The sequence below is a fragment of the Bombyx mori genome, chromosome 4, assembly GCF_030269925.1.
Source record: "Bombyx mori chromosome 4, ASM3026992v2".
NCBI classification, from domain to species: Eukaryota; Metazoa; Arthropoda; class Insecta; order Lepidoptera; family Bombycidae; genus Bombyx; species Bombyx mori.
In genome coordinates, this window is record NC_085110.1 from 14,632,073 (window position 1) to 14,658,434 (window position 26,362).

At 36.9% G+C, this 26,362-nt stretch overlaps 1 protein-coding gene across 1 annotated transcript; it reads right to left on the reverse strand.

Annotated features, from left to right (window-relative positions):
- Positions 1 to 1,764: 1,764 nt before the first annotated feature.
- On the reverse strand, positions 1,765 to 25,796 carry LOC101739471 (venom serine carboxypeptidase). Its single transcript, XM_004930829.4, has 8 exons — positions 25,309 to 25,796; positions 24,190 to 24,623; positions 20,971 to 21,083; positions 9,406 to 9,576; positions 7,758 to 7,925; positions 5,352 to 5,611; positions 4,830 to 4,958; positions 1,765 to 2,017 (listed from the first exon to the last, which is right to left on the reverse strand). The coding sequence occupies exons 1-8, from the start codon at positions 25,347 to 25,349 to the stop codon at positions 1,816 to 1,818; spliced, it is 1,518 nt and encodes a 505-aa protein (XP_004930886.2). The 5' UTR covers positions 25,350 to 25,796; the 3' UTR covers positions 1,765 to 1,815.
- Positions 25,797 to 26,362: the final 566 nt, after the last annotated feature.

A 26,362-nucleotide genomic window follows, 5' to 3' on the forward strand; every position in this document is an offset into this window, starting at 1 on the left:
TTGCATATAAAACGCAAGCTGCATCACTTTGTATTATTTTTATCATCATCTTATCATCAGCTTATGTCTAGAGAATATTAATGGTAATCTGAATGTGTACTGGTGGTAGGACCTCTTTTTACTGGTAATAGGGCGTAGGTTTTTTTTTTATTGCCGTTTAGGCAGACGAGCATACGGTCCACCTGATGGTGAGTGGTTACCGTCGCTCATGGACGTCAGCAATGCCAGGGGCAGAGCCAAGCCGCTGCCTACCGTTTAATACTCTCCACAAGCCTCGTTTGAAGAAGGACATGTCATAGCGCTCGGGAAACACCGTGGAGGGGAGCTCATTCCATAGCCGGATGGTACGAGGCAAAAAAGATCTCTGGAAACGCACTGTGGACGGACGTAGTGGCTCCAGGTAGTATGGGTGAACTCTACTCCGGTGGCGGGCGGTGCGATGGTAAAAGCGAGATGTCGGTATCATCTCAAACAATTCCTCAGAGCACTACCCATGGAACATACGGTACAGAATACAGAGGGAATCGACTTCCCTCCGCAGACCCAGAGATTCCAAACGCTCCGTAAGGTACCACCACCCTGCCTATTTCTGCCGTAAAGCAGTAATGTGTTTCGGTTTGAAGGGTAGGGCAGCCGTTGTAACTATACTTGAGACCTTAGAACTTATATCTCAAGGTGGGTGACGCATTTACGTCGTAGATGTCTATGGGCTCCAGTAACCACTTAACACCAGGTGGGCTGTGAGCTCGTCCACCCATCTAAGCAATAAAAATAAAATTAAAATAAAGTATCTTTTTTTTAGTAAAAAAATAAAATCAGCATAGGAAAAATATCCGGAGATTCGAAGCGATCTGCTTTACTAACATATTATTATTAGACTTGTGGTCTATGGTAATAGCGAGATTCATAAAAGGTCCAATTTTCATACGTGTGTACTTTCTTTTAAATAGATCTGTTATTCGTATGGTTAGCTGTTGAAGTTAATGTTAATGATTCACACACACTAATGAAAGAAACAAAACTTGTTTTTAACCGACTTCAAAAATAGAAGATGTTCCATTGTTTTCTTAGCTGAACTGATTCTGATGATTCTGAAACACCTTATTTTTTATACTTGATGAGATTGTCAAAATTGAAGCTGTGTGTGTTGTAAGGCCCCTGGTGAATACCTAATTAAAATCGTCTAAAGATAACAGAAATAGAAGATACGCTACTGCTACTTGCAGTTAGTAAAATCACATACCAAGTTTAAAAACTAAACTAAACACGCTCAAATAGCAAACCGAACAAATATTAATCTCATCTTTGTTTTTCTTCCATTGATACTGGTCAGGCGAATATTAACTAGAGCGAACTTATCAAAATAATATCAAATGATATATATACATCGGGTAGGTCGTGAGCTCGTCCATCCATCTAAGCAAAGTAAAAAAAAATCCGCAACAACAAACACTTGATTTCTTCGAGCAGTACAGCCCACTGAGTTTCTCGGCGGATCTTCTCAGTGGGTCGCATTTCCGATCCGGTGGTAGATTCTGCGAAGCACCGCCCTTGCTAGCCCCAGTGTTAGCAACACTCCAGCTTGAGCCCAGTGAGCTCACCTACACGTCAAGGAGAAGCTGAAATAGCTGAAATAGCAGCATAGGTAAGAAAAAAAAACTTCGAGCATGACGGTTGTATGTACTTACTTATATACACTTCTGACTCCATTTTCAGATTAAAACTGGTAAAACAACGTAAAAAAAAAACCCAGAACAAATCAACTAACAATAAATATATTTATTTATTTCGCACTTAACTTTCAATACATTCACTTCAAGACGTCGGTAATATTAATTTCTTAACATATTCTTCTACGTATTTCAAATCGATGGTAGTTCCGATCGGTTGGTCCAACGGTTCGTTGTGGGTCCATTGAGTTATGAAGTACGCTGTTTGGTCGGGCGTGTCCATGGGCGCCATGTGACCGGCTCCGCGGATGATCAGCTCCGTTAGATTACCGCCGGTTTTGTGGTACCTGGGAAACAAATGACGTAGCGGAACTGAGTTAATGTGTAATACAAGTTACAATTAACTTTGCAATCATTGTGGATGTACTGGACTACTCATATCGAGCTATCGGGGCAGCCGCTATACTCTCGGTTATGGTTTATCTTTAAGTTAATACGTAAAGCAAAAACTTTGTACCTATTTTTACAAAAATTGCGAGGACGGAGGAGTATTGATTCGCCCTCGCTTCTCTTCGGAAACTGTAATTTATTATTGAATTCTCCACTATTTAATGGATGTTATTATACATATAAACCTTCCTCTTTAATCAATCTAACTATTAAAAAAAAACGGCATCAAAATCCGTTGCGTAGTTTTAAAGATTTAAGCATACATAGGGACAGAGAAAGCGACTTTGTTTTATACTATGTAGTGATATAGAGAAGGAGTGCGGAATGCTACAATATGTATTAATTAAAAATACATTATAAATCAATAAAAAAAACATAACACACACCACCAAGTGTTTAACACACACACGCATACATACCTACGTGTTTATTGTAAAACTTTTAGTCTGTGGTCAAATAGGGAATAGATTAAAATTGTTTGTCTTTATTATAATTTGTCTATAGTGTAGTCTTGGCGAAATTTGAGGTGAATGAAGAGGTGAATGAGGTTAGCCCCTCAAAAAAAATTTTTCTTTCCTGTTTTCTACTTATTTTCTATTAATTCGTTTGTTCATCATTTGTTCTTGATTGTTCACTGTTAATAATTATTTGTCCTGCATTTATTTATTTTAATAAAATTATTAAAAATATATGTACAAGTTAGCCCCTCGATTGCAATTTTTAAAATTTTTTCGTCCTTAATGACTCGTAAATATTCATTTTCGATTGTTCTTATATAAAATACGTTTGTTCTCTTTCGAAATTACTCATTTTTTGTTTAATTAACTATTTGTATTAGTTGAATAAATGTATGCAAAATATGTGTACTGCGCATGCGTCAACTATAATGCCTCAACTTTCTACGCGGTTTTAATCGTGAAAAAAAAAACAATTATAAATCCTGAAGGATCAATTAATTGGTATACAGTTTAATTAAAAAAAATAAAAAATTAATAAATGAAATAATGTGCATTAGCGTAAAGTTAGACCAAATAAATTTTTTCCATCCTCTTACCTATCGTATTAAAATGTTATTTTACTAATGTTAGGAATATAATTTCGACTGTGTAAAAAAGTTATTATAATGTATACCTACATTATCTCTTGAAAGATAAATAATGAACATATTTGAGTCGACTATTATCAAAGGCGGCAATCTGACTTTTGGACAATGATTGGTAAATCAGAAAAACGAATTATTGACTTTGTATTCCATCGGCAGTCACAAAACTCTTCGGAACGACATCTTAGATAAATAACAGGTTAACTATTAACCTTTATTTAATGCAGGTTTTGAACCGTATTCTTTGAAGGAGACGATTATATTCAAATCAATCTGTATTGACATATCAATAAAAAAATTTTGTCCAAATGCACAGATTGCCACCTTTGATAATAGACGACTCATTTACTTATTTGTTTATATTACCTATGTGAACTCCCTATCTTTTTTATACCTTCATAACGTTAAGTAGGAGGATGGAAAAATGTATTTGGTCTAACTTAACGCCAATGCACATTATTTCATTTATTTATTTTTTAATTTTTTTAATTAAACTGTATACCAATTAATTGATCCTTCAGGATTTATAATTGTTTTTTTTTTTACGATTAAAACCGCGTAGAAAGTTGAGGCATTATAGTTGACGCATGCGCAGTACACATATTTTGCATACATTTATTCAACTAATACAAATAGTTCATTAAATAAAAAATGAGTAATTTCGAAAGAGAACAAACGTATTTTATATAAGAACAATCGAAAATGAATATTTACGAGTCATTAAGGACGAAAAAATATTAAAAATTGCAATCGAGGGGCTAACTTGTACATATATTTTTAATAATTTTATTAAAATAAATAAATGCAGGACAAACAATTACTAACAGTGAACAATCAAGAACAAATGATGAACAAACGAATTAATAGAAAATAAGTAAAAAACAGGAAAGAAACATTTTTTTGAGGGGCTAACCTCATTCACCTCGAAATTTGTGAATAAAGAAGTATAACAGTCTTTGACAATAGAACCATAATTGTTGTAATCTATGGTAATTTTATAATACTGATTTATATTAGTCTATGGTTACTTGTTTAAATATGTCTGTCATGGTTCCCTCTTTCTCTTTCCGTGAATATAATTGTATAAGAACACAACTGGTCTCCTTTTACTGAAAACCTCAACAATAATAACGTCCAAACTTATATTTACAGAGATATTACAGAGGGACTAGTAGTATGGTTTTATTGTAGTTGGTTGCAGGTACGCTAATTTTTTTTTTATTGCCCTTGTAGGCAGACGAGCACACGGCCCACCTGATGGTGAGTGGTTACCGTCGCCCATGGACTTCAGCAATGCCAGGGGCCAAACCGCTGCCTACCGCTTAATACTCTCCACAAGCCTCGTTTGAAGAAGGAACATGCTGATGCTGATTATTTCTGCTGAGGAGCCGTCATGTGTTTCAGTTTGAAAAGTAAGATTTTGTGTTGAATATCGGAAGCTTGTGGGTATTTAAATTACGAAACAAGTCTATCGGTGATGCACTCCAGTGACCTCCCAGTGAAAGCGACGTAGGGTCGCCCCAAAAAAAATAAGCTGAATATATTATTAGTGTTAATTTCATTGAACACGTTTCATTGCCGTGAGTTTTAAATTAAGACGCACATACCCTGCCAGTCTATTTTTAAACATGTAAGGATTTCGTACAGCCTTAATGAAGTCATCGGACGAACTCCATTTCCACGTTCTATAATGTTCCGATGTGACCACGCACGGCATCATCTGATCCAGGTTTCCACTGAAAATGATCAATGTAAAGTAAATATTAATAACGATCCCGGGAAACGATCTCAAACCGGAGGGGACGGGAATAAAAATACCAGGATTCCAAATTTGAAATATTGACGAAGACGTTGACCGAAATGTCGTTGGCCTGGTAATAAATAACATGTCTGTCTTACACCCCTTCAAACATGCTTCGCGCCAAAATCGGTAGAGTGACACTTATCGTACCAGATCACATAATCAATCAAAGCAGTCATACGCTTAATTCTCAAGAGGAACGACTATACCAATATGTTAAAGATATTGATTTTTGTTTGTTTCAAGATCGCCATTCTGTTCCGTTAAAAAAAAACAACAAATATTTAAGCAGCGCCATCTAGTGACGAAGGAGAGAAATAAATCTTACCAGTATGTCAACACCCTATAGCTCTCCAGCAGCTCTTCGTAAAGAGCTTTTGAACTGCTAAGGAAGTCCGGGGCCATCTTAAGATTCACGGTAACGTTCACGTACGTGTATATTATGTCTCCGACGTGAATTGCTTTTCTTATTTCGGGCTTATTGAGAAACTTCTCGTGATTCTCTAAAACGACGCGGTCTTCAAGGAAATTGTACGCATGCGTCTGATGCGATAGATACAGAAGCAACGAGACCAATCCCATGAATCTCTGAAAGTTTCCAATTTATGAAAATTCGCAATGTATTTCATAAATGTATAGTGGCGACATCCATCGTCAAATACAAGAGGCTTGTTAGAATCTAAATACCGAATGGGAAGCCGGTGGGTAGTGCAATTTAAAAAAAGGAAACAATACACAGTTAAACCTTCAACAGTAACAGTGTTCAAGGTCTCTCGCAGGTCTTAAAAATTGTATATTTGGCCTAGTTATGATTTCGCTTTTTTATTCCATCGTTTCAAATTACAACGGTGCGAATGAAGTTCACACTTCAAAAACAGTAAAGGACAATGCCCATTTTCTATGGGCGTTTGGGCCCCTAAAAAAAGTTGTCGGGTGATGATGATTTTAACTTAATTTGATAGACAAAGAAATATCGTTTCATATTCAGAAAACGATTTTTATATTCTCACCCAGGTTTAAGAGAAATCTGTTTTTTTCTGCAGCTAAAATTAAGTTGTTAATTGTTTTCTTCGAAATCAATAATCGCTCTCATCATTATTTACAGTATTAAATAAGTTAATTGTGGTTAATGTTGCTAGAAATAAGCCCTTACGTACATTTTATTATTATTATATCCTCATAATAATAATAAAATGAAATGAAATCCGGAAACCGGCAACGATATTGTTGTTGTTGTTTTTAAATTCGCCAACAAGCAGGCAAAGAGCGTAGCCTATACAGCCTAGTCTGTCATAGTTATATTTTTTATATATTTTTTATGTTAATAAAAATCCGGTGTATTTCTTTTTATTGCTTTTTGGGAGTTTTGACGTCAACTTGATGAATAGCACATTGAGTGAGCGTGAATTTCCGCAACCTTTTATCTTGAAAAAAAAAAACAGTCACTGCTATGTTAGCCACAGTTTTGTTCCAATGCCTCAATAATCGTGAACAACGATTATTGACATTTAATACACAAAACAACACCTAATTTGTATATTATACATCACAATAAGCTATTAAAAAAACATAAAATAAAACTTCAAGTGACGCTTCACTCGGGTTGCTGCCAAAACTCTCTGATCATATAATAATATAATAAGAATAGAGTAATGGTAGGCCATTGAGATTTTTACTAATGGAATCATTAATATCTAAAAATATTAAATAATTCATGGTTTTAAGTAATAATTATTATTACAATACATAAATATTGAATTGAACAATAAACTAAAAAGTCTGTGAATTATAACCATTAGCAATTTTTTTAATTTGTTGTTCAAGTCACAGACAACTCTTTCGTTTGTCAGCATATAAGTTTACTATAAGGCTGTATGGGCTAATTTTCCCTTTGTCTATTGGCGAATTTAAAAACTATGGCAATCAGTTTTGGGATGTTATCAAATAAGTAATTAATTTTTTTGTAAAACAATGCCAGGGTGAAAGAAATGTTGATACATAAACTAAACAACATGAAAAAATAAGGCATAGTTTTTCAAGTACAAATAGTTCTGTCATGAAGTTGGCCCACTTTTGGGCATTGTCCTTTGATAAATTTGATTGAAAAAAAACACTAATTTAAAAATGCCCTAGGCATGTCCGCCAGTGTAATCAATACATTAAGATAATGAAGATAATACATAATAAACATGATAAATAAATAAAAACATTAAATTTGTTCGATATAACTAAACCAACAAGTACGTTTTAGTTAGTGCAATGAGTGATTTTATAGCAGTTCTTTATGTGCTTAACTTAAATCTCACAAAAAATTACGAACATAAAGTGTACATTTCATTGCACCTACCACTATTCACTCTGCACTACCTTTGGTTGACTGTTAGAGAATGCTTTAGGCATTAAGTCCGCCAATGTAAATTTTACATGAAGTGTAATAAATAAATAAATAAATAAATACATTTTGCTCTAAAGATTAACAAGCAATTTAATTTTTTAATGGATATATATAGCTTTACAGGCGCAGGATCCAGACGATGTTAAATTACCGAACCATGACACATGCTTTTTACGGTAGACAGTGGCTTGGCTCTGCCCCTGGCATTGCTACTGTCCATGACTCACCGTATCAGGGCCGTATGCTCGTCTGCCTACACGGGCAATAAAAAAAAAGAAACATGATGTGAAAGCCTCAACAGTACGGTAGCGTATAGATAAATAAAAGACATATTCTCACGTTCTTAGCCTCAACACTTCGATTAGCGGCAATGTCCTCTGAGAGCGCTGTCAGTAGAGGCTGTATGGCCTTTATCTCTTCCTTCTCCAGCATTCCGAAGTAGTAGAACGGTCGCGCCATGTGAGATATCATTTCCGGATCAACATAAGCGTTGCCGACTATCAAGCCCTGTAAACATAAAGATATCCTTCTGTTCTTAAATATATATGTATATAAATAACTAGCTGGCCCGACAAACTTGTTTTGCCATATAAATTATTTCTAGGAAAGATAAATAACCTAGATACCGACTGCAGCGCCATCTGCTGGGCTGATTTGTGAATCTAAAGTTTAGATTGGATCTGGACGGTTTAGATTCTGAACCATCCAGGATACCACCCAAAGGCATACAAAAAAAATCATTCAAATCAGTCTAGCCGTTTATGCGGAGTTTAGTGACAAACACACGCACAGAAGAAATATATATATATAAAGATTGGGTCCTACACGGTTACCTAAGCCCAGCCTAAGTATTCCCTATACTACGAAAACCTGAGCCTTGTTTTGCTTAGAAGGGTGGACGAACCACTGCCCACCTGATGTTATGTGGTTACCAGAGCTCAAGGACATCAACAACGTATGTAAATACCGCCACCCGTTTTCAGAAATATATTCTAAGTTTCAGTTTTTCGGGGGGGCTCACGAGCGTAGATCTATATACTTCAGTGCTCACGAGACACCCAACCAGAGAGAGTGAGACTGTGTGTGAGAGAGAAAGAGAGAGAGAGAGAAAGAGATTGCGTTGACGTGACTCGTCGATACATCACGGCTTTCCAACGAACTATGAATATCAATTAAAGAACCTATCATGAATTCCATACGGGCAGATGATTTTATAACCGTCTGGTATCAAGAGGTTACCAAAGCCTATCAACATACTGGGGTGAGACTTAATGTCGAAGTAGACGTAATGCGGATTCATGTGTATGTGTTAGTGTGTTCGAATAGGTAATAAGAGCTGTAAAAAATGTTTATCTTAGCATCTTATCGTGTTACTGAATCCAAACAGTCACTGTCTTAATCCTGCAGGTCAGTCAACTCAACGATATTCTGTTTGAAGTCACTGCTGGTACTTCAATCAAAAAAATAGGTGCTGTATACCCTCAAGCACCGGTCACCGTCCTCGTTGAACTCGTCGATTACGACGAAGAGTTCGACGACTAAACTATCCCATAGACATAGCCCACTGATTTTCTCGCCGGATCTTCTGAGTGGGTCGCGTTTCCGATCCGCTGGTAGATTCTGCGAAGCACTGCTCTTGCTAGGGCTAGTGCTAGCAACGATTTCAGGTTAGAGCCCCGTGAGCTCACCTACTCTTTTTTTTTATTGCCCGAGCAGGCAGACGAGCGTACGGCCCACCTGATGGTAAGTGGTTACCGTTGCTCATGGACGTCAACAATGCCAGGGGCAGAGCCAAGCCGCTGCCTACCGCTATCGTTCGGCTACGCTGGCATAGCTTCTAAAGGCTACCGGTTTAGGTAGAAAAAAATATGCTGAGTTAGTGTTGGCAAAATTCTCAGGTTGAGCCCGTGGGCACAGGAGAAGCTGGAATTGCTTCTTAGGCTACTAATACCCAGGGAAAGAAATAATCAAAGAAAAAAAAACTTACCTGAAGATTTATATTGAAATCCGGGTCGTCTTTGTGCCTGTGAAGTTGCATGGCCAAAGCTGGAACGTATTTACCAGCGTACGACTCTCCGGCCACATACAATGGTGCAGTTTGCAATTCCGGATACACTGTCACCAGTTGCTTCACTGTTAAGTACAGGTGGTGACCATACTGAAATTTAAACGTGCTCTGGGTTACTACTTCTTCTGTATTTCAATATTTCTTACCCATGACCAATATCGTCTTTACCATAAGGGCACACGGGGCCCGTGCCCAGGGCCCCCATTCTCAGGGGGCTCCGAAGGACCGACAAAATCTCTCACACATTTATTCTCAAAACATTTTCGTCGGGCACATTACACTTTTTTCACAAATCCATAATCTTATCAGAAGGTATTTTCAAGGCATATACTACGCCATTACATCGATGACTGCGCCTATTCCTACTGTACTAAATAATAATATTTCCGAACGCATCCTACCTAATTTATTAAGTACATCATCTAGCGATCACGATAAAGGTTTCCGCTATCGTAATCGTAACCAGAAAACCAGCAGCATTCTAATATCATTAATGACATATTATATCTTTTTTTTTTTAATTGCTTAGATTGATGGACGAGCTCACAGCTCACCTGGTGTTAAGTGGTTACTGGAGCCCATAGACATCTACAACGTAAATGCGCCACCCACCTCGAGATATAAGTTCTAAGATCTCAAGTATAGTTACAACGGCTACCGCACCCTTCGAACCGAAACGCATTACTGCTTCACGGCGGAAATAGGCGGGGTGGTGGTACCTACCCGTGCGGACTCCCAAGAGGTCCTACCACCAGTGATTACGCAAATTATAATTTTGCGGGTTTGATTTTTATTACACGATGTTATTCCTTCACCGTGGAAGTCAATCGTGAACATTTGTTGAGTACGTATTTCATTAGAAAAATTGGTACGTTAGGCCACAACGACTTCAAATCATACTGTGTTCGATTCATAATCAGTAAAAAAATATTTTTTTACTTTCCAAAAGGGCCTCAAATTCTTGTGTGCCAAGGGCCCCAGCCTAATTTAAGACGTCCCTGCCCACGACCGAAAAATAGATTTATTTTGTAAATGATTTTCTTTAAGACAATCAGCGAGAAGAGAATGGCAACAAATAAAAATAACAATACGGTAGTATATAGAGCAACATTATTTAAAAAGCAAGTATGTATCTACATACATTATGTATGTTTGTTGATTTTGCACGTCAATTTCACCGACTAAAGGCGTCCGATTAACTTCAAAATATGCATACGTATCAACGAACGATAACAATATATTGATTTTATAACTTCGCTGTAATATTTCTCCTGACCAGTATCAATGAGAAAAAAAAACATGATATTAATATTCGTTCGGTTTTTTATTTAAAGGTGCTTTTTTAGGTAATTTTTTTGTTTTTAAACTTATGATATTACTAAGTGTAAGTAAGGGTAGCGTGTCTTTTATTTTTTATATTATCTGTAGATGATTTTAATTATTCATTAGGGCCACACAAAACAACTTCAACCTCGACAATTTCACCAATTATACAAAAAAAATTAATTGGAATTTTTGCTGGTGGTAGGACCTCTTGAAAGTCCGCGCGGGTAGGTACCACCACCCTGCCTATTTCTGCCGTGAAGCAGTAATGCGTTTCGGTTTGAAGGGTGGGGCAGTCGTTGTAACTATACTTGAGACGTTAGAACTTATATCTCAAGGTGTGTGGCGCATTTACGTTGTAGATGTCAATGGGCTCCGGTAGCTACTTAACACCAGGTGAGCTGTGAGCTTGTCCACCCATCTAAGCAATAAAAAAAGTTTGCTATTTACGCATGTTTTTTTTTGTTTTAGTTTACTACACATAAATTAAAAAAAAAGCTGCCTTTATATACATTAAATTATGTGAGTTAGTAAGCCGTTTGTTGAAACTGTCCTTATAAAGAACATGTTTTTAGTCCGTTCGCTTTTATATTTTATTACTTTCCTCTTGCCCAAACGTTCAATGCGAAAAGGTCTTTTGATCCCGTTGTACACACAAAGTGGCACGTAAATTCGATAAATGTAATGCCTCTTAATTTAAGACACGTCTAAAATCCAAATCAATTTAACAAGTAAAAGACTAACCAATAGTAGAGTCATTGTTTAATTTACTTAAAAGGAAGTCACCGGTCAAAAAAAATTCTTTTACACTTTCCAATTCTTTTAATCCTAATTTTATATTTATTAATGATATCAATCAAATTGGCTACTCGACTTTTATATTGTATACTTATAATCTAATCACAAATAGAAATGATCAACAAAAAGTCGTGCTAGATATAATCTCATTTGTCTTCTAAGGAATAAAAAGTTTATACACAATATCAGTTCAACAATTTAATAATTACAAAATTTTATGTTGATTTTTTTAAACAGATATATGAGTGGACGAGCTCACAGCCCATCTAGTGTTAAGTAGTTACCGGAGCCCATAGACATCTACAACGTAAATGCGCCACCCACCTTGAGATATAAGTTCTAAGGTCTCAGTATAGTTACAACGGCTGCCCCGCCCTTCAAACCGAAACCCATTACTGCTTCACGGCAGAAATAGGCAGAGTGGTGGTACCTACCCGTGCGGACTCACAAGAGGTACTACCACCAGTAAAAATTGATGTCGAAAAAAATTATTGGCAAAACGTCAAACCCAAACTAGTCCTCTCGACCGGTAGATGTAATTACCTAGCACTCTTAAGGACGTTATCTAAATGAAGGAATAACAGTCCACTTATCTTCAACAATAAATCGCTTGAATTGAACTGCGAACTGTAATAGCAGGTTTTTTTTCTGAGATGAAAGTACTCATTCTGATACCAGTTCAAACCTCACCAGAGTCGAATACTGGAGCCTGAAGATTTAAGTCCAACTAAATTGGCGCAACGATTGTCCTACCATACCCATCATAATTGGACTACAAAGTGATGATGACTGATGTGTTCTAACATTTTAAAGATAAAAGGTTTGAAGACGTTATTTAGGACTATGAAGGTACAACTGAGGACAGATTATACTTATAGAGAAGTCTATATATAGTTAGCAATAGGTCAGAAGGTCGCGGCCGCGCCTGTGTAATAGCCGGAATAGACTGTATCATCTAGATCTTCCGACATAATTCACATTTAACCTAACATATATTATTATTCGCTTGGCTCTGATAGTTTGGTGTTACACTTAATGTACTGGGCACCCAGTAGTCGATTATAATCGACCTAATTCAATCAATTTTAAGTTTGAATGTCATTGAAGAAGTGCATTTTTCATCTTTCAGATTGATAGAGTCTGGATTAGGCACACCGCAGGGATCAAGTGTATTTATTTATGTATATTTCACGAAATCTCGCGATACGCCGAAAACTGGTCATGCGTAAATAAATAATAATAAAGAACAGTAAGAAGAGTTAATGCTCTGTCTATCTCATAAAAAAAACTTTAACCTAAGATTGAATTTTACATTTCTATTGGACAATAATGTCTCGTATGGACATTTGGAATTTAATTTTATGTAAAATTAAACTCTGATTTTTTGATTGACTGTTTTATTGTGACGTTTGTGCGTGCCTTGAGTGCAATGGCAAAGAGGTTTTATATCTATGAAATATGTCTAAACGTCGGCGCGAACATCCTCCCCCTCGTTGAAAGGTCAGCTTTCAACCTTGAATATCTTGCGCTGAGGGCAGAGGACAAATACGTATTAGGGGCCGCCGAACGCAGCCTCGTGTTGTTGATATGTCTGCCACTCGAGAAATTCCGTCTGGGCCCGGGAATAGGCGTCGAACTCTTCCGAGACGCCAAGCCATAGGCGGGACATGATCCTCTTGAATAAGGACAAGATCACCCACATTTAGCTGGGCAGCGTTGGTGCGCCATTTCGTTCGTTGCTGAAGTTCGCTGATATACTCCTTTTGCCAGCGTTGCCAGAAGTGCTGGCGAAGCTGCTCAACTCGAGCGTAACGTTGTAGCGTGTTTTGATTGTGATCTTGCAGAGCAGGCGATGGCAGGGAAGTCAGTGGTCTTCCGATAAGAAAGTGCCCAGGAGAAAGGGAGAGCAGGTCGTCAGGGGAACATGATAGCGGACACAGGGGACGACTATTGAGTATAGCTTCCACTTGCGCAAACAAAGTAGAAATCTCTTCAAATGTTAGATGCGCATTGCCTATAACGCGCTTAATATGGTGTTTAGCAGATTTTACTCCGGCCTCCCAGATACCGCCGAAGTGAGGAGCATAAGTAGGAGAAAAAATGAATTTAATGGTTTCTTGTGTTGCAAAATCAAATAGAGGTTCCTTGTTATTTTGTAAAAAAGTACTTAGCTCTTTTGCTGCTGCTACAAAATTACGTCCATTATCACAGTATATTTCTATTGGTTTACCTCGACGTGAGATAAACCTTCTCAAGGTCATTATAAATGTGTCCTTGGATAAATCGCTGACCGCTTCCAGATGCAGGCATTTATAACGTAAACAAACGAACACACACAAATAACATTTAATCAATTTAGCGCCGCGCCCTTTGCGATTGAGTATGAGAAACGGGCCGGCAAAGTCTAGACCTACAGACAGAAACGGGAAGCCAGGGTTTATACGCGGAGCTGGAAGATCGCCCATTTTCGGACTTAATGTTTTACCCTGAATTCGCCTGCACCGAACACACTTATAGACTGTGCGTCGAGCCAGATGCCTACCATTAAGGGGCCATACGTATTCTCTTACCGTTGCAAGCAGGAGTTGGGGACCGGCATGCATGTTACGTATGTGTTCGTGCTCAAATATGAGCTTGGTTAAATGATGCGATGAGTCAAGGAGTATTGGATGTTTCTTGTCGTAAGAATAATTCGATGCATTGATCCTACCACCGACCCGTATTAAATTATTTTTATCTATGAATGGGGACAGAGGTAACATTTTTGATTTTGGATTTAATATTTTATTTGTGCTTAGTGAATTGTATTCTGCAGTGAATGATTGTTTTTGTGCTATTATGCAAAGGTGAGTAAATGAATTGTTTATTTCTTCGATTGATAAATTGCCGGTTAATTTGTTTTTGGGATTTTTTGAATTGTAAATGAACCTATATATGTATGCCAATGTACCTTTTAATTTATTTATTTTAGAGTAATTTTCGATTTTTATTACAGGCTCCAGGATGGCAGCCGGACTAGCGTATATGTTTGGTAAGTGTTTGGTTTTAATATTTTGTTTTATTTCAGGTAGCTCTCATGAAGTTTAGTGGGATTCAAGACTGGCCAATGTGTTTCGTCGTGACTAAGGTAAGCAGGACCTGACCACCATAAACTCATGTTTTGAAGTTTATTTGCGTTAACACCGCGGGATATTAAATCAGCAGGGTTCATATCGGTAGGTACATATCTCCAGGATGATGATTTTGATGTTTCTAGTATTTCAACTACTCTGTTGGCGACGAATGTCTTAAGCTTAGCGGGATTGCTATTCAGCCACCCTAGTACTATGCTTGAGTCGCACCAGAATATAGAACGAAATGGTACGTATCGTATAGAATCGAGTACACTCTTGCATAACTTAGCCGCTAATAAAGCTGCGCATAACTCTAGCCTTGGAATGGTCACAGGTTTAAGTGGAGCTACTTTAGATTTCGAGCATAATAAGTTTACGGTAGCTACATTATTGCAATCTATAGATTTTATATAAATGCATGCCCCGTAGGCTCTTTGTGATGCGTCACTGAACGAATGCACTTCGATTGCGATAGGTGAGTCACAAAGCACCCTCCTTGGGATTTGTATTTCTGATATAAATTTTAAATTATCAATAAAATCGTACCATTCAGCTTTAACATCATGGGGAACAGGTTGATCCCAATCGAGCTTGAGGATCCACAGTTCTTGTAAAATCATTTTAGGCTTAATAATGCATGGACTTAAAATACCTAAAGGATCAAATATTTTGAACGCGTCAGACATGATCGTTCTCTTTGTTACGTTGTTTGTATTGTGTGGAAATTTTATGGGAAAATGTATGCAGTCACTAGAAGGACTCCACCCGATTCCAAGAGTGCTCGAAGATTCACTCAACGCAAGATTTTCTTGAACGGCAATAAATGAATTGTCAAAAATAGAAGGTAAGTTGGATTTGTATTTACGAAGTTTGAAGCATGCTGAATTAAGAGCTTGTGATATTGCGGTTTGAATATAACGTAGCGTGAACTCATCATCTGCACCAGTTATGAGATCGTCGACAAAAAAGTCCCTTTGTATAATTTTCTTAATAGTTTCGTCAGCACATTCCTCACCGACCTGCCACAGACAGCGCGTACTTAGATAACTAGCACTTGCGGTTCCGTAAGTGAGAGTATTCAGGCGCAGAGTCTCGATAGGCATAGACTCATCTTCTCTCCAAAGTATTAGTTGGAGATCACGATCGTCTTCGTGAACTAATACCTGGCGATACATTTTCTCTATATCGCCGGTCAATAGATATTTGTATTGTCGTGCTCTTATCAATATGGAGAAAAGAGAATCCTGAATACTTGGACCTACCCGAAGTATGTCGTTAACGGAAAATCCGGATGCGGTGACAGCTGACCCATCAAAAACAACACGGATTTTTGTACTTTCGCTATTGTCCTTGAATACAGCGTGATGACATAAAAAGTATGATAGTGGCGGTATTGGAGTATCAGATTTAGATAGGTGACCTAAACTCGCATATTCACGTAGGAACTCTGTATATTGTGACTTTAACTTACCATTTCTACGGAACCTTTTCTCTAGATTAAGGAAACGTTTTTTTGCTGTATTGTATGAATCACCCAGGCAGTCCGGGGACTCAAGCATAGGTAATCTGACACAAAATCGACCTGATTCTAATCTGGTGGTGTTTTCTACAAAATGATCTTCTGCAGCCTTATGCTCTATGCTTATTTTTTTGTTTTGAGGCAGATCTTCTATCTCCCAAAATTTAGATAACATTTCATGAATGTTTGTTGTATTAGATGGGTTATATACTGCAGCATGATTGCAATGTATAATAGAATGATGTGTGTTTAAATAATGTTTTGATGGATGATGTTTGGACGTATGATGTTTGGATAAATGATGAATAAATGCATTGTTGTTTCGTGATATGTTGTTTATGTTGCCGCCGACCAACCAACCAAATTTAGAATTAATTAACTTAACATTACTAGGGCCTATGGAACGTTTTTCGCTACCCAAAATGTCCCAAAAAATATCTGATCCAATCAACAGGTCGATTGGACCAGGTTGGTAAAAAGAAGGATCGGCTAGTTTAATATTGTTAGGTATATTTAAATGTTTGATGTTGATAGGAGTGTTAGGTAATATACCCGTTAACTGGTCGAGGACAAATAGAGAAAGTGTCACACTAAATTGATTTCGTAGTGACGATATTTGCGCAGTACAACTTTCTTTAATTGTATCCGCTGATTTATTGCTGATGCCGATTACATTTAGTATATCAATGGATCTAGATTTAAGTGATAACCTTTGCATTAAAGATTTAGTGATAAACGAATGTTGACTTCCACAGTCTAAAAAGGCACGTACTGTAGATTTTTCTTTAGTGTTTGGATTGGATACTTCGATTAATGCTGTGGATAGTAGCACATCACTAGAGTCGTAGCACATAGCGGAAGTACTTACGACTGCAGTATTAGACTGGTGGAGAAGTGTATTGTGTCGCTTATTACATTCGCGACAGCTGCTTAATCGACAGTCAGTCACTGAATGGCCAGCTCTCAAACAATTAGCGCATAATTTTAAATTTTCAACCTCAGACCATCTTTCCTTTATGTTTTTTGCTATAAATATGGGACAATTATAGATTCGATGGTTTTCTTTACAAATAATGCAAGAAAATGAATAATTTTGAGTGGTGCTGGTAAACGATTTCACATGGATTGGTTTATTATTATTAGTAGGGGCTGTGTGACGCGAAGTATTTAGTAATGTCTTGGTAGGGTTATCAAATTTGTTTCTATTTAAAGCCTCGAGAACGTCAGCACGATCGACCAAAAACTTAAAGAATTGTTGTAAAGTAGGTACATCGTCGATGCCATTACGCGTCTCCTCCCACTTCGTTAGCGTCGTATTATCTAGCTTGGAAGACAGCATGAAGATAATAAGCATATCCCAATGATCAGTCGGCTGTTTCAAGTTAGATAGTGCCCGTAAATTTTTGGTTACATGATCCACCAAGAAACGTAGTGACCTTTCCGACTCGCGAGTAATGGACTGAATATTGAATAGTGATTTAAGGTGTTGGTTAATAAGTAATCGTTTATTATTGTATCGCGCACAAAGTAGTTCCCAGGCCTCTGCATAGTTCGCCGAGGACACTTCGAGATTAGAAATTATGCGCGCTGCGTCGCCCTCCAAATATGAAATTAAATAATGGAACTTGTGTATGTTCGTTATATGTTCGTTTTTATGCACTAGGTTTACAAAAGTATCATGAAATTCCAACCAGTGAAAATAGGACCCATTGAATTTAGATATTTGAATTTGCGGTAATTTTACACCAATATTGTGATGATCGAGACTACACTGAGCTTCCTGGAAGATCGATTTGCGTCTATCTTCATCTTTAATCGAATTTTGTTGATCGATAATATTTTTTGCTGTGACAATGTTTGTTATAATGTCCTGCTCAATGTTGTCTCTTTTATCGATTTCCAAATCAAGATTATTAGAATTTAAGACCTCGATTTCACTTTGCAACGCATCAAACTTTGTTGAAAGTCCCTCAAATCTGCCAAGTTTAAGTGATAGTTCCACTAGCTCAACATTTGATAATGTTGACTGCAGAATCAGCTTGTCGAGATAGTTTTTAAACTTGGTTATCTGACCCTTAATTGAACTACGTTTAGTCGTTAGCTCTTTTAAAGATCCGCGGATGGAACTATGTTTTTCACCGTCTGAAGGCATTTTGAATTATAATATAATGTAAACTAGTTAATATTTACAAATTTTAGTGAAATTCAACAAGTCTAACGCAATAAATATGCATATTGCAAAATGTAGGCAAGAAACCAATAGATTGTAAATAAGTAAGTTATATCTCACGCTCCTCACTGCGTCGGCATACCAGTTGGCGTGCGAAAAGCTGACGGCACTGATAACGCGCGATATGGCTCGTCCGTCGTACCGATGCTGTGACGTGAAGAGGCTACGCGCTTGTAGGCAGGGCGCAAGGCAAACTCTCGAGACGCTGAGCGCTGAGCTTCGGTGTCGCTTGAATGCTTGAATGCTTGAATGATGCTTCACGAACCGAGGCCGGCTAGGTCCAGGCTAATGCTTCCAATCTTGACGCCCAAAATGTTCTTCGCGATGAAACCTTTGATTGGTACGCGTCGTCTCGTTTTTGAAGAAGATTCGCGTTTTTTGGTTTGGTTTTTTTGAATTGTTGTCCTGTCACGGTCGCCAAATTATGTCTCGTATGGACATTTGGAATTTAATTTTATGTAAAATTAAACTCTGATTTTTTGATTGACTGTTTTATTGTGACGTTTGTGCGTGCCTTGAGTGCAATGGCAAAGAGGTTTTATATCTATGAAATATGTCTAAACGTCGGCGCGAACAAATAATCATTCAAATAACTCCGAACACTGATTAATGTACATGGCTAATGAACCGATAGGTCATTGAGACCCAGTGATAAATGATAGTGTTTATAACTTTTTTTAACGTATTTTAAGTAACACATATGACCACAAAACTTGGTCTTAAGCGTTTTTCTTTGGAAACTAACATGAATCTCATCATTCACTTCGAAATCATATCAACTCTACGTTTCAATCAGCAATGTAGGTATAATAAGTACATTTTCTCTAGCCTCACTTAAAATAAATTTAAGTTCCGTGATCCACACCGAGATGTAGACCAACCACATTTATTTTGATTTCTATAGAAAATTAATTTCCCTCTTTTAATTTTTTATTTTTATTGTTTTTTTGAAGTGAAACTTCCTTATCGGCGTTGGAAAAAAATTTACCGTCACATTTTTCGGTTACGCGTCACATTTTTCCGTTACGCGCCATCTTTTAATTAACGGCTGTATGTTCTGAAGTATGGATGCGCATTTGAGAAACCGACCTCATGTCTCAAGGTGGGTCACGGAATACATTTTGTAATTGCAATAATCCCAGGTAACCCACTTAATATCACGTGGACCGTGCTATTATTGTTATTACGTAAAATAATAGGAAGAAAAGTACCAGGGTATTATGATATCAAAGAGATGTATTATTATAACTTTACTCTGACGTACAGCCTTCTTTATTAATTAACGGCTGTATGTTCTGAAGTATGGATTCCGATTTGAGAAATTGACCTCATGTCTCCAGGTGGATTACGGAAATCATTTTGTAATTCCAATAATCTCAGGGAGCCCACTTAATAATATCACGTGGACCGTGCTATTTATTACTGTTATTACGTAAAATAATAGGAAGAAAAGTACCAGGGTATTATGATAGCAAAGAGATTTATTAATAATTAACGGCGGTATGTTCTGAAGCATGGTTTCGGATTTGAGAAATCGACCTCATGTCTCAAGGTGGGTCAAACTTCACGAACCTCAGGAACCCCATTTAACACCACGTGGACCGTGCTATTATTATTAATTTATAGGAAGAAAAGTACCAGGGTATTATGATATCAAAGAGATGTATTATTAAAATGCTGTAATAATCTTAGTAGCAAAAAGGTAAAGTGAAATAATTGTATTATTTGTATTCATGTCTATGATAATAAAATCCTTTTGTTTAAACTTTATCTAATTTAACTTTATTTAACCAATTTCTAGAAAGTTGCATGTAGATCATTTTTCGAAAAATAAGGCCATAAACAAGTTTCACTTCTTACGTGTGTACACTAGTACACGCACACATTTTTTTTTAAGTTTGTATATGCAGTTTTTTGGTTTTCTTTGTCTTAATTTAATATTAGTTAACGATATTTTAAGCACAAACGCTCTTAAGCAAGATGTGTTCACACCCAAAAGGGTGAATTCTATAATGTATTATTTTATGTAAATAAGTTCAATGTTTATGTGTGCAGATTTCATCCAGTTATGTGAACATAATAAAATAAAATTTTTTTTTAAGACAAACAGCCAAGCTCAGGTCTTGCTATACGATGAAAACAAGAAAACGAAATGAAATGGCATTACGTAAAAACCGATTATCGTGCGCGACTACATATATTTTTTTTTTTTTATTGCTTAGATGGGTGGACAAGCTCACAGCCCACCTGTAGTTAAGTGGTTACTGGAGCCCATAGACATCTACAATGTAAATGCGCCACCCACCTTGAGATATAAGTTCTAAGGTCTCAGTATAGTTACAACGGCTGCCCCACCCTTCAAACCGAAACGCATTACTGCTTCACGGCAGAAATAGGCGGGGTGGTGGTACCTACCCGTGCGGATTTGAAAAGAAGTAAACCACTTTGCGGGATCTCGTATTTCGGTTTTATGTGATATTAAACACATTTTAATCGCTTACCGTATCCATATCGTGTACATATCCATCTTCGCTATCAGTAAAACTGAACCCAGTCCCGATGGGGTTGTCGATGAACACCAGCGAGTGATTTTGCAACCACGTGTGGGGGTAAGCTGCAATTTAATGTTCTAAGAGGTCAATCAAACTTTTTGGCGGGAACGCGAGGAGTGAAGTTGTGTGATTTGTTTTATTTTGTCTATTTAGTGTTTCTTCAGTTTTAAATGTGTAATAATGGTGGTTTATTAACTGTTTAATGTCTGTGAGGGTGCACAAATGTGGGAAAATGAAACAAAGCTGCTAGACGTAACTTCTCGGGCTCCTCCAAAAAGTCCACTGAAAAAATCTCAGTAAATGCCCACCATTTTACTGCGATTATATTTCTTCCCATATCATCTCATTTCATTAAATTTCATCCCAGTTGATTAATGTCTCAAATTAATCATCTTCATTTCATTTCACTCCATATTATCATTTTTCATAAAATTAAGAATATAAAGTAAAATAAGACATGACTTAAAGGTCTTAGTTACCATGTCATAAAATCTCTTAAAAAATAAGAGGTCAATAAATACATCGTTATGACGTGCTTATTAATATCAACACGCTTAGCCAATTCAATTAAAACAAGGTCACTGACATCCCAAAATATAGATTCATTGGACGTAAAATAATTGTTTTTGTATTGTTTTAAGCAGTAGGCATCTATTAGTTTTGTAAAGGCACTCGCCAATGTAGAATTATTTCTTTGTAGATTTTTGATTAAGATTTATGAGCAAAACTATTTAACAATCTATACCTAGTCAGGTCATAAATTCTGTCACATGTTTAATGTAAAATAATTGAAACAAGTTTATTCATTATGTAACCATTCATATACCAAAATGAACTTAACAAAACATAGATTCTAATGACACTAAAGTTTATTCAAAATAACCTCCGTGATTTTGAATACAGGCCTTCAATCTGCGCGGCCAGTCGTCTATCGCAGCACGAACGAGGTCCATGTCAATATCGGCGGCTGCCTTAATCAAGGATGTCTTGAGTGACTCCAAATTGGGATGAGGCTTTGAGCACGCCTTTTCCTCCAAGTGTTGCCATATCTTGTAATCTAACGGATTCAAATCTGGACTGGAGGAGGGCCAGTCTTCGTGCCGGATGAAGTCGATTTCACGCGCCGCCAGCCAGTCTTGTGTGCTCTTCGCTCTATGAGCTGGCGCCGAATCTTGTTGGAATACCCAGTGCCTGTTATTGAACATGGTATGAGAAACAGGTTCCACAAGGTTCGTCAGGACTGTATTTTGATACAGAACTGCATTCGTTTTTACACCTTTCTCACAAAAATGTACCTGTGTTAAGCCCCAATAAGAAACTCCCAACCATACCATGAGCGAGGATGGAAAATGACCTCGTTGGACACGCGGAATACGGTTGCTCGCTTCTTCACTACTGTGTGCGTACACCTTATCATTTTGTTTGTTGTAGCTCTCTTCTACGGTAAAAATTTTTTCATCCGAAAAAAGAATTTCCCGATATTTTTTTCCCGCGTACCGCTTCAACAAAGCGCGGCATCTTTTCAGTCTCAGGTCCATTAGACGAGCGTTCAAACGATGTCCTGTTTTTCTTCGATATGCCCGAAGCCCTAAGTCTTCATTTAACACCCTTTTCACCGTGGTTCTGCTTAACCCCATCTGAAGGGCCAACAGTTTCTGCTTACGTTTGGGATTTCTTTGAATTCGCGCCTTCACAGCTTTTATCACTGCTGGAGTCCTAACAGACCGAGGGCGACCACTTCTTGACCTGTCATCTACACTAGAGTCTTCATTGTATCGTTTGATGGTACGATAAACGAATCTTTTGGTTATATTAAAATTTTTCAGTATGTTAAAAATTTGAATTGGCGCGTAACCGCAACGATGCAACGCAATAACTGCAGCACGGTCTTCTTTAAGCGTCCACTCCATATTTAAAAATGAGTAAAATTCTAAAAGTATACATTTTTATTTTCATGAACAATTCGAAATTCGAATTCAATAAACTTTTTTGTGGCCAGCATTCTAAAAGAAAAGTTTTTACTGTGTGACAATACTTATGACCTGACTAGGTATATATAAAAATGAATTGCTGATCGTTAGTCTCGCTAAAACTCGAGAAGGCTGGACCGATTTGGCTAATTTTGGTCTTGAATTATTTGTGGAGGTCCAGAGAAGGCTTAAAAGGTTAGATAAATATGAAAATGCTCGGAATTAAATAAAAATAACAATTTTGTTTTTACTTTGATGTGTCCCCCGTCAGACGGATTCCTTTTGTTTACTTTAAGTTTATTTTATACAAAAGTTTAGGTCTTTTATTTATCGATTCAGGCACTACGAAGTCTGCCGGGTCAGCTAGTAAAGAAATAAAATTGAGTGTTGAGTTGGTAACTTCTTACGTGCGTGTACGTCAGTACACCCACGAGTTTTATTAAAATCACTAGAGACCTCCTAACAAGGAATTCAATTGAGAAACAAACGAGAAAAGGTTATTATTAATCTATTATGTCTTGTTAAGTTTTAAATTTAGTATTATATGTGTTCTTGTCTCCAATGTGTTTTCCCGGTGTGTATATGGTAGGCGTAAACAATGACGTCATTATTCAATACACACACATACATAAATATAGCAAAATCTATTTCTAAAACGAGTTTAAAAAAAATTGCTTTTTTTTGTTAATCAGCTGGGTTCATAGTTAGTTTTTACGAGACATAATCAATCATAGTGATGTACTCATGTCATTATGTCATTTCCGACATTTCTTCAACCCGACGATGATAAGCCGACACAACAACATGATGTTCAAGTTCACATGATATTAGTATTTCGAAATAATAATCTATCTTCTATCTATCTATTTATAAAAATGAATTGCTGTTCGTTGGTCTCGCTAAAACTCGAGAACGGCTGGACCGATTTGGCTAATTTTGGTCTTAAATTATTGGTAGAAGTCCAGAGAAGGTTTAAAAGGTAGATAAATATGAAAAAGCACGGAATTAAATAAAAATAACAATTTTGTTTTTCCTTTATTGTGTCCCCCGTCGGACGGATTCCGTTTGTTTGTTTTAAGTTTATTTTATACAAAAGTATAGGTCTTTTATTTATCGATTGAGGCACTACGAAGTCTGCCGGGTCAGCTAGTTAATAATAAATAGTCATTAGTATTTCGAATTAACTAAAATAACTTACGCAATAAATTCCCTTTATGAGTGACCTTGTACGGTCCGATCTCGTTGAACAACGACGTGAGACTCGACGCACCAGGTCCTCCTTGCAGCCAGATCACCCACGGTGTCTTTTTCACTGGTTTCTTCACAACAGGGAAGTACCAGAAAAACGAATTCGAATTGTATGTCTTGTTCACCGTGAAGTAACCAGAGTAACTCTCGTATCCAAAGAATAATGACCTGTCCACTCGGCTGTCCTCACGGGCCTCATTCAGCCTCCCTTCTTCAATATACGGCGTTAGAATCAGTGCCACGCCATTATCGACCTTAGGGGTATCGGTCGCGGGCGTCTCCTCGTCCTGATTGTCATCATTTTTTAATTCTTTCACTTTAGAATCTTCTAAGCTGTTTAGCGATTTCGTTGATTTATCTTTGACCGCTACTTTACAGCAGACGCTGGAAGTGAATCGTTTCGTTACGGGAATGCGTTTCTTAGTCAGACTCGAAACACGTGGCCTCCTTTTTTAGCCTTACTACGCAAAATAATATGTATATGATACACCAAACAATGGGTCCTTTGTTCTTATTAATATGATCATTTAAAATTAATTATTCGAATAAAATATATTGTTAACACCACTATTATTTGTAATTAAAGATACTATTTATTGGTTTTGTGTGAAATAAAACGTAAAAGCTTACATTTTATTTTTAATAGTAAAATAGATGTGGTGAAAGTTCAGAAATAACAAAATCATTAAAAAACAGGCGTGAAATAACCATAGTTTTTTCTGTTACGTTGAAGACACGCAAAATTAAAGAGAATATTAAAATGATTATATAACTTTAGTTTAAATTAATGATAGCGAATTGCGTTATATTTCTATAACATTGTTAATTAAAGCCGATTGCAATGAAGAACACGAGGCAGGGAAACGTCTTGAAAAAATAATCACTTCAGATAGTAAAGAGATGCTATGTATGAAATCGTTTTGTAGATTTTACTAATTAGTACTTCCAATTTTAGCCAATATCATTTCATTCAATAGGTGCCTAAGACTGAATTGTTGAAAAATTTAACAATCAAAGTGGAGCCTGCCGATGCTGTGCTTCGATAAAAATGAAGCTCTTTATAACTTACCTGCATATAAAAACAAACAAAAAACAAGTCAATAATTTCATTTTGGGCACTATTATATTGTTTTTTTTTTTATTGTTTTATAACACGAAAACAGCAAGACTACATGTCTTTGAAGAGTCGTGAGTACTGATCGCCGGCCGCTCCGTATTGTCTTTTATATTATCATCGATATGAACTTCTTGAACTATTTATATTTAATCGTGTATTTTCGTCAATGAAAGATTACGTTGTCGAGCACGAACGTTGAAAAACAGATACTGCTAAACGATATTTCATCTTGAAACAATTTTCGATAATTGTCGCAGAAGATTGTTAAGAATTCAAAGGTTTTTGCATTTCAATGCAATATTGTAATACCGTTCGTTGCCTGCTCTTTGTGAGATTTCACATACAGATAATTTAAACATTTTATTCGATTCAAAATTTAAAGCCTCCGTGGAATTTGGCACATCTGTTTTTGGCGACCGCGATTCGCGCCGGTTTTTTTTTATTGCTTAGATGGATGAACGAGCTCACAGCCTACCTGGTGTTAAGTGGTTACTGGAGCCCATAGACATCTACAACGTAAATGCGCCACCCACCTCGAGATATAGGTTCTAAGATCTCAGTATAGTTACAACGGCTACTCCACCCTTCGAACCGAAACGCATTACTGCTTCACGGCGGAAATAGGCGGGGTGGTGGTACCTACCCGTGCGGACTCCCAAGAGGTCCTACCACCAGTGAAAAACCGATCAAAAAAAATATTACTATCCTGACAAAGTTCAGAAAACTTTATTTATATTTATGATTTCTAGATTTAGATTTTTTTATCATTCTTAATACGAAAGTCCATTTTCGAGAATTGCTGTAGGTTAAAATATAGTTAGAAATATTTTTGCAGTCACAAAAAATGGTGACAACGTTACGCCGATCGGTAGATCAACGCTATCAAAAGAGTATCAATCGTTTCAATACTTTAAGAAGAAGAAGAAGAAGAAAGAAGAAAATCTTTATTCGCCAGAAATATAGTTTACAAGATATTGTGGATATAGGACATAGTTTCATATATTTC

What these genes read in the sequence shown, in the direction of transcription:
- LOC101739471 (XM_004930829.4), bottom strand. Translation starts at nt 25,349, where the DNA reads ATGAAATTATTGACTTGTTTTTTGTTTGTTTTTATATGCAG. An exon ending in ATGTACACGATATGGATACG is followed by an intron (nt 9,577 to 20,970) that starts GTAAGCGATTAA and finishes TTTAAATTTCAG; the next exon opens with TATGGTCACCACCTGTACTT. An exon ending in ATTTCAATATAAATCTTCAG is followed by an intron (nt 7,926 to 9,405) that starts GTAAGTTTTTTT and finishes TTATGTTTACAG; the next exon opens with GGCTTGATAGTCGGCAACGC.